The sequence below is a fragment of the Anomaloglossus baeobatrachus genome, chromosome 2 (assembly GCF_048569485.1).
Source record: "Anomaloglossus baeobatrachus isolate aAnoBae1 chromosome 2, aAnoBae1.hap1, whole genome shotgun sequence".
In the NCBI taxonomy this organism is placed as follows: Eukaryota; Metazoa; Chordata; class Amphibia; order Anura; family Aromobatidae; genus Anomaloglossus; species Anomaloglossus baeobatrachus.
This window is the reverse complement of record NC_134354.1, coordinates 438,284,526-438,298,072: the sequence shown is the minus strand read 5'-3', so window position 1 is coordinate 438,298,072 and position 13,547 is coordinate 438,284,526. Positions and strand designations below refer to the sequence as shown.

Here is a 13,547-nt window from a genome sequence, read left to right as displayed (position 1 = left end):
TCAACGATTTTTGACGTTTTTCCGATCGTTGATCGTCGCTCCTAGATGTCACACGCTGCGATGTCGCTAACGACGCTGGATGTGCGTCACAAACACCGTGACCCCAACGATATATCGTTAGCGATGTCGCAGAATGTAAAGCACCCTTTACTTACATGAGTTCTAGGGTTGGGTATAAAAGGGTTTTCCAACAGCGTGTCATTTACAGGATGTCATCACAACAGGGGCTCCAATCCACTAGCTTAGGACATGGGTAGAGGGAGGAGCAGCCACCAGGGGGAATTAGGAGTCACACACACAGTTTACTTAATAGGAGTTCTCCAGCAGGAGTGACAGTGAGCAAACGTCTTTCAAGGTAGCTCCTGTGGGACATAGGAGTTTAATGGTCGCTGCGGAGGATACCGTGTCAGTTCACCCTGGGACCAGCACTGTTCAGGGTGCAGTACTCCCGGGCCTAGCTCACGGTCAGACTCAAGGGGATCCCCGCTACTAACATAGAGAATAGTTCTCTACCTAGTATGGAAGGGACTCTAAGTGCTTCAAGCCACAGGGGCCCGCTCTAAAAGTGCAATGAGGAAGGACCCGTATACTACCGGACCGGTTCTAACCTCCTGCGGATTCGGGATCGACCTGAGCCCATCACGGCAGTAACCAGTGTGACCGGGCTGGCACTCCACAGGACGCGCGGTTCAGCCTCCCAGCACCTCTGATACCCGCCGGTAGTCGCCCGGACTCCCTTCACCTTTCCTGGACCTCCTCCTATGCCTAATCACGGGAGCCATAGGCACATACTACTTTTTCTCCTCCATCTGCATACCTCCTGTGACACTTCATACAGTTAGGTCCAGAAATATTTGGACAGTGACACAATTTTTGCGAGTTGGGCTCTGCATGCCACCACATTGGATTTGAAATGAAACCTCTACAACAGAATTCAAGTGCAGATTGTAACGTTTAATTTGAAGGTTTGAACAAAAATATCTGATAGAAATTGTAGGAATTGTGCACATTTCTTTACAAACACTCCACATTTTAGGAGGTCAAAAGAAATTGGACAAATAAACCAAACTCAAACAAAATATTTTTATTTTCAATATTTTGTTGCGAATCCTTTGGAGGCAATCACTGCCTTAAGTCTGGAACCCATGGACATCACCAAACGCTGGGTTTCCTCCTTCTTAATGCTTTGCCAGGCCTTTACAGCCGCAGCCTTCAGGTCTTGCTTGTTTGTGGGTCTTTCCGTCTTAAGTCTGGATTTGAGCAAGTGAAATGCATGCTCAATTGGGTTAAGATCTGGTGATTGACTTGGCCATTGCAGAATGTTCCACTTTTTTGCACTCATGAACTCCTGGGTAGCTTTGGCTGTATGCTTGGGGTCATTGTCCATCTGTACTATGAAGCGCCGTCCGATCAACTTTGCGGCATTTGGCTGAATCTGGGCTGAAAGTATATCCCGGTACACTTCAGAATTCATCCGGCTACTCTTGTCTGCTGTTATGTCATCAATAAACACAAGTGACCCAGTGCCATTGAAAGCCATGCATGCCCATGCCATCACGTTGCCTCCACCATGTTTTACAGAGGATGTGGTGTGCCTTGGATGATGTGCCGTTCCCTTTCTTCTCCAAACTTTTTTCTTCCCATCATCCTGGTACAGGTTGATCTTTGTCTCATCTGTCCATAGAATACTTTTCCAGAACTGAGCTGGCTTCATGAGGTGTTTTTCAGCAAATTTAACTCTGGCCTGTCTATTTTTGGAATTGATGAATGGTTTGCATCTAGATGTGAACCCTTTGTATTTACTTTCATGGAGTCTTCTCTTTACTGTTGACTTAGAGACAGATACACCTACTTCACTGAGAGTGTTCTGGACTTCAGTTGATGTTGTGAACGGGTTCTTCTTCACCAAAGAAAGTATGCGGCGATCATCTACCACTGTTGTCATCTGTGGACGCCGAGGCCTTTTTGAGTTCCCAAGCTCACCAGTCAATTCCTTTTTTCTCAGAATGTACCCGACTGTTGATTTTGCTACTCCAAGCATGTCTGCTATCTCTCTGATGGATTTTTTCTTTTTTTTCAGCCTCAGGATGTTCTGCTTCACCTCACTTGAGAGTTCCTTAGACCGCATGTTGTCTGGTCACAGCAACAGCTTCCAAATGCAAAACCACACACCTGTAATCAACCCCAGACCTTTTAACTACTTCATTGATTACAGGTTAACGAGGGAGACGCCTTCAGAGTTAATTGCAGCCCTTAGAGTCCCTTGTCCAATTACTTTTGGTCCCTTGAAAAAGAGGAGGCTATGCATTACAGAGCTATGATTCCTAAACCCTTTCTCCGATTTGGATGTGAAAACTCTCATATTGCAGCTGGGAGTGTGCACTTTCAGCCCATATTATATATAGAATTGTATTTCTGAACATGTTTTTGTAAACAGCTAAAATAACAAAACTTGTGTCACTGTCCAAATATTTCTGGACCTAACTGTACATTCCTCATAGTCTTTCTTCCATGCAGGTAACTACCTGGGTCAGGTCCTGCCTTGTTCTATATACCCCTTGACCATATTTTGTTCTCCAGCCTCTGGTCTTGAATAATCACTTGAGCTACAACTGCCTTGGAATAACAGGATCCCTGAGCACTTAAGTGTGCTGACAGCATACACATGGAAGCATAATGATCTCTTTACACTAAAGCGCGCTGGAAGCTTGCCTTAACACAGGTCTTGTGTCACGTTTGACGAAACTTGGTGACCCCCTACACTTAATTTCCGGTTACCACATTGCGGTTACCAGAGGAACATTGTACTCACTTTGCCCTCCTGACAAGAGAGTGACCCACTACTCACAATATAACCACATAGGTATTCCTGTGTATACCACCATTTACCCTGCTGTCCAACATACGGTCTAGTACATCTACTTTCATTTTCTACTCCTTCATCTCCTGCTGCTCTCCAGTTTGTCCGACCTGAGGAAGGCCGATTGGCCGAAATGTCTTGGCGGACTTTTGTACAGCACTTCTTTCACAATCCCACAAGCAAAATAAAAGAAAAAAGATTTTTTGAAATCAATTTACTATGTCTCCTTGGGTCTTACGGGAAATTAGTAGTGTGCCGAAGTTACCCCACTCCAATTACTGACCGGGCTGGCAGCTGAAGTTGTAAGTAAACTACACCCTGAACCTGCAGAGACTGTGTTGGCTCATCCTTACCGGCGCCTCCACCCAGCCCTTAGGCGCCAATGGCCATTACTACCCTCATCATCCACCCGGGGCCCGGTCTGCCTGTGGGGAGCGATACCATCCCGGCTGCCTTAACACCTGCCCCGAAGAGGAACCCTGTAGCGGCGGCTACTACTTGCCGCATAGCACAGGTGGCGTCTTGACAAACTTTCCCCAAAACCCCGCTTCCCCCACTATTTAACTGTATGCCTCAGGGCAACGGAATCGGGCAAGGCCACCCCGTGACAACGCCTGACCCGACCCGAAATGGCCCGGCGACGAGTAGGCTGAACGACTGCCCCGTGCGGCACTACATTTGGCATCACGAACAGGATATCATGCCCATTAAACCGGGTACTGTGCGCCTTATGGACTGCTCTGGACTGTTTATTTGAAAAAGTTACACCTCAGCGGCCATTAGAAGACCACAAGTGATGAAGGTGTGCTCGACCTTTGTGGGTTGGCGTGAAAAAGTGGCGTGAAAGCCTAACTCCGCCCTTTCCCATAGTCCAGAAGGAGAAACGAAACTAACAGAGAATGTGGGTGGAGATAACTGCTCCAGAGACTGGAAGAGAAAGGCAAAGTAAGGGAGTCGAGAGTTCGAAGAGCAAGAGAGCGGATGTACCAGGCCCACTGGAAGTGCAGGGTGTCAGTCATGGCATACCCTGGCCGTCAAGGGGGCACACCAGTGCGGCCAATGTTCTGGAGTGCTCGGGACATGGAGAAAGAAGTGAACCAGGTGACTAAGGAGCTTCAGCGGTCCTCCGCGTCATCCGTGACTGGAGGGCGTCCATGATGGGCATGGTGGGGGCCATGTGGGCCTACGAGGAACAACTGCCACCAATCCTGGATGGAGAAATGTCGGAGGAAGGGTCTGCGGTGGAGGAGACCAAGATTCCAGTCACCACTGCAACTGGTGACACCCTCCTGGATCCGCCGCACCAACAGCTGTCCCCTGCTGAAGACCCAGCAGCCGCCATCGAAGCTGCCGAGGACCTGAGAGCCACCCCACCAGTTGCTGAAGACCCGGAGAAAATCCCCCAGGTCGCTGAAGAATCAGTGACCATTCCCCAGGTCACGGAGGGTCCAGTGACCATTACTAAAGAGGTTGAAGACCTACCAACCACCGGGAACTGAAGCAAGCACCAAGGCATCAGGAGAGCCCATGCTCAGCCTGATATGGGAAAAGGAACAGTCTCAGCTAAACTGTGTGGCCACAACAAGCTGGACTGTTTACCTGGACACCGTTGCCCAGCTGGCCGTGGAGGAGCAGCGGCGCCAGGAGCAAAAGTGGGTGGTGGAGACCCGAAACCTGGTGGCTAAGCAGCGAGCCCGCCAGTCCTCCATCCATTGGAGCAGGGTCCGCTGCACAGAGGTACTGTGACTCGGTTTGATCTCGAGCGGTGGTGGGGGTTCATTTCAGAGCCAAGGCTGAGCAAGGAAGTGTTTGTGTACCGGCGTCATGTTGAATCCCACCTCCAGCGGGGTCATCTGGGCCGGGATCTTTACTTGGGAGACCGGGTTGTCTATACACGGCACGGGGGAGGGGAGAGCAGGGCTGGTATGCCCTGGATGTGGGACTTTGTCGGTAGGAGGAGACTGAAACTGAAGCAGGGCCCGCTTCAGTAAGGTGTCCAGAGCCAGTCCCCGCTTCCTGCCCAGCACCTTGTGTATTGCGTGTACAGGATCAATGTACCCAGACTGATGGGGAGGATTCCCGTAGACCGGCTGGTCAGGAGCCAACCAGTCCCCATTAAAATTGTTGTTTATTTCTCCATTTTGCGAAGTTCACCTGATCATGATTTGATAAACATTTGTGCCACAGGACTGCGGGTGGCCAGGACTCCTTATTGTAAATAATTGCACCTGTTGTGCACCCTACCAAAATTAGGATGACAACAAACGTTGCTCAGTATGGAATATGTTAAATACCAGTGATCGGTACACTGACGAGTGTACATTGGGACTCCGCAATATTTTTCATCCGTTCCATCAAGCTGAAGTAAAAGTGTTTACCTGTTTTCTTTTTGCACAGTTTTATAATGTGAAATGATTTCTACTGATACCTGCTGCTAATAACTGCTTTGATGACTTGTGACCGGTAATGTTGAACATGTTTGAAATGTTTGAAGTTATTGCTGCCTCCCATAAAGGGAAGAATGTTTATTGTAACCTGTTGCATGCATGCATATATAAAAATTGTGGTGTTATTTGTGCGTTGTTGCAGCCTGGGAGTGCTGCCATTTGCCGTGGGGGAATGTGGCGCCCCTGAGGCTCAGGTCGCCACAGGGTACTACATCCCACTCAGGGTATGGTGCTGATCATGCATCCAAAAGGAGGTCGGTACCGGTTTCATCATCAACAACCACAAACACACATGGGTTTCCCCTTCCCCATTGGGGACTGGGCTAGGGTTGGGTATAAAAGGGTTTTCCAACAGTGTATCATTTACAGGATGCCATCACAACAGGGACCCCAATCAACTAGCTTAGAACCTGGTAGGGGGAGGAGCGACCACCAGGGGGAGTTAGGAGTCACACACACAGTATACTTAATAGGAGTTCTCCAGCAGGAGTGACAGAGAGCAGACGTCTTTCCCGGTAGCTCCTGTGGGACATAGGAGTTTAACGGTCGCTGCAGAGGATACCGTGTCAGTTCCCCCAGGACCAGCGCTGTTCAGAGTGCAGCACCCTAGGGTGGTGTAATTCCACGTTGCATCACCAGATTCTGCAGAACGGAGAGGTTCTATGCCTCTTCAACCACCCAAGTTTCCAGAGCCAAGTGGCATATAGGACTCCCGGGCCTAGATCACGGTCAGACTCAAGGGGATCCCCACTACTGGCATCGGGAATAGTACTCTACCTAGTACGGAAGGGACTCTAAGTGCTTCAAGCCACAGGGACCCGCACTATATGAGCAGTGAGGAAGGGCCCGCATACTACCAGACTGCTTATGATCTTCTGTGGCTTCGGAATTGACCTGAACCCATCACAGCAGTGACCAGTGTGACCGGGCTGGCAGCTGAAGTTGTGAGTAATCTACACCCTGAACCCGAAGAGACTGTGTTGGTTCATCCTTACCGGCGCTTAGGCGCAAATGGCCATTACTACCCTCATTAACCACCCGGGACCTGCTCCGCCTGTGGGGAGCGATACCATCCCGGCTGCCTTAGCACGTGCCCCGGAGAGGAACCCTGCAGCGGCGGCTACTACTGCCCGCATACCACAGGTGGCATCACGACAAAATGGGCACATAGCCTTAAGGCTGCTTTACACACAGCGGCATCACTAGCGATGTCGCTGGTGAAAGCACCCGCCCCCGTCGGTTGTGTGTAACGGGCAAATCGCTGCTCGTGGCGCACAACATCGGTAGGACCCGTCACACAAACTTACCTGCCTTGCGACATCGCTGTGGCCGGCAAACCACCTCCTTTTTTAAAGGGGCGGTTTGTGCGGCGTCACAGTGATGTCACACTGCAGCCGTCCAATAGAAGCGGAGGGGCGGAGAGCAGCCGAAAGAAAGTGACGCCCACCTCGTTGCCGGAGAACGCAGGTACGGTGATGTTCCTCGTTCCTGGGGTGTCACACGTAGCGATGTGTGCTGCCTCAGGAATGACGAACAACCTGCGTTCTGCAACAGCAACGATATTTGGGATTAGAACGACGTGTCAACGATCAACAATTAGGTGAGTAATTTTGATCGTTAGCGATTGTTCGTATGTTTCACACGCAATGACGTCGCTAATGAGGCCGGATGTGCGTCACGAATTTCGTGACCCCAACGATATCTCGTTAGCGATGTCGTTGCATGTAAAGCCCCCTTTATACTTACTGCATGTGGTAAGGACATGATTACACATCACCTAATGCATGACGTGGGGAGGCATCGCACGCAGGTCCTGGGCTACCATCAACTGTGACGTCCCTTTATGGTTTAGTTTTAATCAGATAAAAATATAAAAAGTTTGGGGTTTTTAAGGAACCTCTTGTCCATTGCTGAAATTTAGCCTACGTCTTTTAAAAAGAGGTTGTCTTCATGAGAAAACCGCATATAAATTATATAACTATTCTGTTTTCTAACCATTTTTTCTTTTAAAAGGTATAAAAAATATTAAAGACAGAAGTGCATTCTTATCAATCTATTCTAAGTAATGGCTTTACTGACGGAAACAGATGGAGATCGAAAGTTACTGCACAAGAAGGTATGAAAATAAATGGTCATATTTGCGATTTTGTGAGATCACTACCTGGTATTACTGCATTCAACTTTTACCTAACATTTCACACTTAATGTATTACATAAAAACGTATGTCCAAAAATAATGTAAAATGAAAGGGTCCTCCGAATAAATCAAGTTATTACTTATATAATTGATGGCAATAATTGTTATATCTGTCGGGGTGGGGGGGTCATACCAGGGTGCACCATAACAGGTGGAAAACCTTTTTTTTATGATTCTAATTAAAGGGAATCTGTCAACAGGTTTTTGCTATGTAAGCTTAGGAGCTAAAAAACCCAAAGGAACTATGCCTCTCTTATCTGTGTGTGTGTGCCTGTGTGTGTGGGTGCTATTGTTTACTAAACTAATGGGTTTATTACCCTGTGACTAAAGCTGGGTTCACACATAGCGACAGCGACAACGTCGCCGCTGTTACGTCACCATTTTCTGTGACGCAACAGCGACCTTGTATGTCACTGTTATGATCGCTGCTTAGCTGTCAAACACAGCGACGCAGCAGCGATCATAACGTCGCTACATGTGAAGAGAGCAGGGAGCCGCGCACACTGCTTAGCGCTGGCTCCCTGCTCTCCTAGCTACAGTACACATCAGGTTAATTACCCGATGTGTACTGCAGCTACATGTGCAGAGAGCAGGGAGCCGCGCATGTGTCGCCCGGGGACCAGGGGTACTCAGATCCGGGCCACGAGGTCACTTCTGCGGGTATCACGGTGGCGTGACCCGGTCTGTGATCCCAGGCTCCACAGTAAAAGGGGATTTGGTAAGGGAGATAGTTTATTATCCGTGACGCCACCCACGGTTGTGGTGATTGTATGGACACCACTGCTGCTCTTTATGGGGATCCCGGGAGAGGTGACAGGGAGCAGCTGAGTTGGTGATTCTCCCCTCCGTGGGTAGGGGGTTGGTTGTCCCGGGGCCCGGTGATGGGGTAAGCAGGGAGCAGGGCGCAGTGCTGCGGTGCGGTGCCCTTTCTCTCCACTCTCTTCCTCTTTCTCCTCAGCCGGGAACGGGGAATCCACTCCCCTGTAGTGATCCGGGTCACCCTAGGTACCGAGGGGCCACTACCCTGCTCCGGCTACCTCTGGCCCCTTCCTCACTACGGCCTGTCCCGGCCCTCTCGGAGCACGCTTCACTTTCAGCCTGGGAGCTAATACTCCAGACTTCTCTTCTGTCTGTCTCTCCAAAAACTCTGCTCCAGCCCCTCCCCTCTGCTCTGCTTTTCTCTTACCCTGGGGGATGTGGTTTGTCCTGCTGCACCGGTGTGAGATCAGATTACCAAGGAGGATTAACTCTTTCTGTGACAACCTGGCTTTGCCAGGGCGTCACACACCCCCTTGGTAAAACACGGCCCGTCCTCGGGCCGTCTGGGCACCAACATTTATTAAAACTGGAAAAAGGGAAAATAAACACATTACAGTCATACATCTTCCCACATCGGGAGGTACGTTTTATAAAACTTTAAACTGTTCTGCCACCCCACACCTGCGGAGCAGATGGCCTCCTCCTGAACTTGAGGGCGCTCAACAGGGGTGACAGTCCATAAAACAGTCAACTTTTTAACTTGTGGGTAGCCGTCCATGCTCCACTACCACTGCCGCTGCCGCCACTCCCAGTACGGGGCACGGGTTCCGTGCTCTGCCTCCTGCTCAGAAGCCAGGCCCACTTGGATGCCCTCGGCGCCAGCTACAACCGGCATCGCTAACTGCCGAGGGCTCCATCTCTCACTGGCCTGCTCCTCCTCTCTGCAGGTGCACTCCGGCTGCTCCACAGCCGTGACGGGGTACCTGGGAGCGGCTGGCGCCACATCTGGGGCACACATCCAATCGGGTGCCACCTCCGTTGCGGCTGGGCGGACTGCCGGAGCCGACGTCATCACCGTGGCGGCTGGGCGGACTGCCGGAGCCGGGTAAGATGTCATCGGGGTTGCGGCTACTGCTTGTCCAGGAACGGAATTAGGCAAAGTCCTGGTGTCCCTGCCTTTACAGTCCTAGTCACATAAACTGCGGTTCCTTCTTCCTGCTCCCCCTTGGTACTCGGGAGCAGTCCTTCTAGCAACTTTTAAAGTTTCCCTTTCGCTTCCGGTCCTCCGGAGCTTCACTTCCGCCCGCGTTCTCAGGGGGCGGAGCCTCTTTTTCGCGCCCGCCGCTCGGAGAAGAAGGCGCCAAGCTGTTGTTTTTGGCACCTAAAATGGCGGACTTCGGGATTTTTCCTCAGCGGGACGCCGCTGACGGACGGGGCAAGGCGCACTTCCTCCAGGTAACTGGATGGGTTCGATCCTGTTCGTGACGCCAAATGTGTCGCCCGGGGACCAGGGGTACTCAGATCCGGGCCACGAGGTCACTTCTGCGGGTATCACGGTGGCGTGACCCGGTCTGTGATCCCAGGCTCCACAGTAAAAGGGGATTTGGTAAGGGAGATAGTTTATTGTCCGTGACGCCACCCACGGTTGTGGTGATTGTATGGACACCACCGCTGCTCTTTATGGGGATCCCGGGAGCGGTGACAGGGAGCAGCTGAGTTGGTGATTCTCCCCTCCGTGGGTAGGGGGTTGGTTGTCCCGGGGCCCGGTGATGGGGTAAGCAGGGAGCAGGGCGCAGTGCTGCGGTGCGGTGCGGTGCCCGAGGGCACGGGCGTACTCACAAGTAATTCACACAGAGTCACTGGTAAACTAGGAATTGCCGGTGTCCGCAGCCTTCGGTACGGGGGTGTTAGTGTCCCACACACGGTGCAGCAGCTCCTGTTCTTTCCCTGCAGCCAGGTGCCTTTCTCTCCACTCTCTTCCTCTTTCTCCTCAGCCGGGAACGGGGAATCCACTCCCCTGTAGTGATCCGGGTCAAACTAGGTACCGAGGGGCCACTACCCTGCTCCGGCTACCTCTGGCCCCTTCCTCACTACGGCCTGTCCCGGCCCTCTCGGAGCACGCTTCACTTTCAGCCTGGGAGCTACAACTCCAGACTTCTCTTCTGTCTGTCTCTCCAAACACTCTGCTCCAGCCCCTCCCCTCTGCTCTGCTTTTCTCTTACCCTGGGGGATGTGGTTTGTCCTGCTGCATCGGTGTGAGATCAGATTACCAAGGAGGATTAACTCTTTCTGTGACAACCTGGCTTTGCCAGGGCGTCACACGCACACTGCTTAGCGCTGGCTCCCTGCACTCCTAGCTGCAGTACACATCGGGTTAATTAACCCGTAGTGTTGAGCGAGTATGCTTGTCACTACTCAGTACTCGCACGAGTATCACTGTACTCGGGCTACTCGGCGGGGACCGAGTAATCTCGCGATACTCGTGCTGTACTCGTGGTCTTCATCCCTGCATGTTGGCGCTCTTTTGAGAGCCAGCCCTCATGCAGGGATTGGCTGGCAGACCACTGCAATGCTACAGCCCTGTTAGTTGTGGAATTGCAGTGATTGGCCGGCCTGCACAGCGTGACCGAGCCTTTATACCAGCGGGCGCGCTGTGCTCTGCACACAGCCATCCAAACAGTCAGTGCAGGGAGAGTGTTGCTGCTTCAGGGAAAGGTTTGCGGCCCTTTATAGTTATTTCCGTAGCAGGGCTGCAAACAGTGTGACCAGAAGTCCTTCTCAGGACTATTATAGTTGTATACAGGCAGGCAGGGTATAGCCAGGTCGGAGTACAGTAGCAGAGTCCTTCTCAGGACTATTGTTGCTGTATACAGGCAGGGTATAGCCAGGTCGGAATACAGGCTAGTGACCAGAAGAGTCCTTCTCAGGACTATTGTAGCTGTATACAGGCAGGCAGGGTATATAGCCATTCCTACTGGTGACCGTATACCAGGCTTCATCATATCTGGGGCTGGTGTACAGTCTAAAACAGTCCTGATAGTGTCAGACTTCTCAGTAATTGTCGCTCCTAAAAACCTGTTAGGTTCTTAGTGCGTCCGTGCTTGCATTTAAAAACCGCACGTGTGTGCCTGTCGGTGCCAGCGTACAGGTGCACGTTTTGCACAAACTATTATATAACGCACAAGTCTAGTGAATAATACACGTCAGTCAGCAGTGTCTGATAGTGTCAGACTTCTCAGTAATTGTCGCTCCTAAAAACCTGTTAGGTTCTTAGTGCGTCCGTGCTTGCATTTAAAAAACGCACGTGTGTGCCTGTCGGTGGCAGCGTACAGGTGCACGTTTTGCACAAACTATTATATAACGCACAAGTCTAGTGAATAATACACGTCAGTCAGCAGTGTCTGATAGTGTCAGACTTCTCAGTAATTGTCGCTCCTAAAAACCTGTTAGGTTCTTAGTGCGTCTGTGCTTGCATTTAAAAACCGCACGTGTGTGCCTGTCGGTGGCAGCGTACAGGTGCACGTTTTGCACAAACTATTATATAACGCACAAGTCTAGTGAATAATACACGTCAGTCAGCAGTGTCTGATAGTGTCAAGACTTCTCAGTAATTGTCGCTCCTAAAAACCTGTTAGGTTCTTAGTGTGTCCGTGCTTGCATTTAAAAACCGCACGTGTGTGCCTGTCGGTGGCAGCGTACAGGTGCACGTTTTGCACAAACTATTATATAACGCACAAGTCTAGTGAATAATACACGTCAGTCAGCAGTGTCTGATAGTGTCAGACTTCTCAGTAATTGTCGCTCCTAAAAACCTGTTAGGTTCTTAGTGCATCCGTGTGGCGCCCCAGGACCTGGTCGCCACAACAGCATTGCCCCTCCAAAGGGTTAATGCTGAGCCTGGAGGTAATTGGGGGGTCTATTGGCCAGTAAGTTTAACATCCAACGCAGTTCTCCCTCAGGCCAGCAGGGGGAGCTCTGAACCTGGAGTTCCAGGGAGCATTCCCTAAGTCTGGCCTGAGGGAGGAGTTAGTGGTCAGTCTGTAGAGAGAAGTCAGAGCAAGCAGACGCAGAGTGTGCTGTCTTGTGGAACTGGGGCCTGGAGCTGGAGTAGCTTGGCCCAGTGAAGCAAGATTTGCAGAGAGGCACAGAAGAGACTCAGACATCGGAGTCTGTGGTTGCCAGGGTATAAAATCCTTCCCTGGTGGCCGAATCCGGAGGGCAGGAGAGCTGCAAGCCCCCTGGCCCAGAAGCAATCTGAAGGTACAGCTGCATCCCAAGGGCCCGGTGTGGACTCCTGCAGAGAAGCACCAGAGAGGGCCTGCGCAGCCTACCACTCAGAAAAAGGGACGAACCACCGGTCCCAGCAGCAAGAGGGCCATTGCTAAATTCAGAGTGCAGGGTCCTATAGAAGAAAAGGAAAGATCAGGGAGTAGGCCTCATACTCAACTGGCCAAGGAGATCACCCCCAGGCACTTCCAGGCCGGCCGGATCATCTTTACCATCTGTGACGGTCTCCCTGGACTAAACTTCTGCCAAGTAAAAGAGGAGAAGGTAAAGAGACTACTGTTTGTGCCTGTTTCTTTCACTGCCTGTCGGCCCTGCATCGTATTATTCACTCATCACACCATAGACTCTCACGAGCACCAACTGTGCCCCGGGGCACCGCTCCACCTGTGGGGAGCAGTACCACCATTGCTGCCATTCCATCACCCCGGAGGCCTCATACAGCAGCGGCGGCTTAATAGCCGCATACCACAGGTGGCGTCACGAACACAAACTTTATTCACCTAGCCATTTTATTACTGACACCCACCAGGGCCACGGAGTCGGGCCCAGCCACCACTGACGTCCCCCGGACTAGTCCGGCCCGGCACCAGGTGTCCCAAAGCCCTGGGGTGGGCGAGTCAATTTTGGCGTCACGAACAGGATTTCGTGCCCGGTCCCACCGGGTACTGTGCGCCTGCAGAAACTGTGCCTAAAAGACTGTGTTACTGTTTGAAAACTGCCGCCGCCATTAGCCTCGCTAAGCGCAGGAAGAAGGGGGGCGTCCGGCCCGGCACCGGGTGTCCCAAATCCCTGGGGTGGGCGAGTCATCCGTGCTTGCATTTAAAAACCGCACATGTGTGCCTGTCGGTGGCAGCGTACAGGTGCACGTTTTGCACAAACTATTATATAACGCACAAGTCTAGTGAATAATACACGTCAGTCAGCAGTGTCTGATAGTGTCAAACTTCTCAGTAATTGTCACTCCCAAAAACCTGTTAGGTTCTTAGTGCGTCCGTGC

The 13,547-nt window shown here is 51.4% G+C and overlaps 1 protein-coding gene across 1 annotated transcript in view; it reads left to right on the top strand.

Moving 5' to 3' along the window:
* The window catches only part of LOC142291609 (transmembrane protease serine 11D-like), a 392,225-nt gene that overhangs the window by 22,266 nt on the left and 356,412 nt on the right, over positions 1-13,547 (top strand). The window contains exon 3 of the mRNA XM_075336261.1: positions 7,321-7,423. Coding sequence (XP_075192376.1) covers positions 7,373-7,423 — 51 coding nt within the window. The 5' untranslated portion in view covers positions 7,321-7,372. The remainder of the gene's footprint in view (positions 1-7,320; positions 7,424-13,547) is intronic.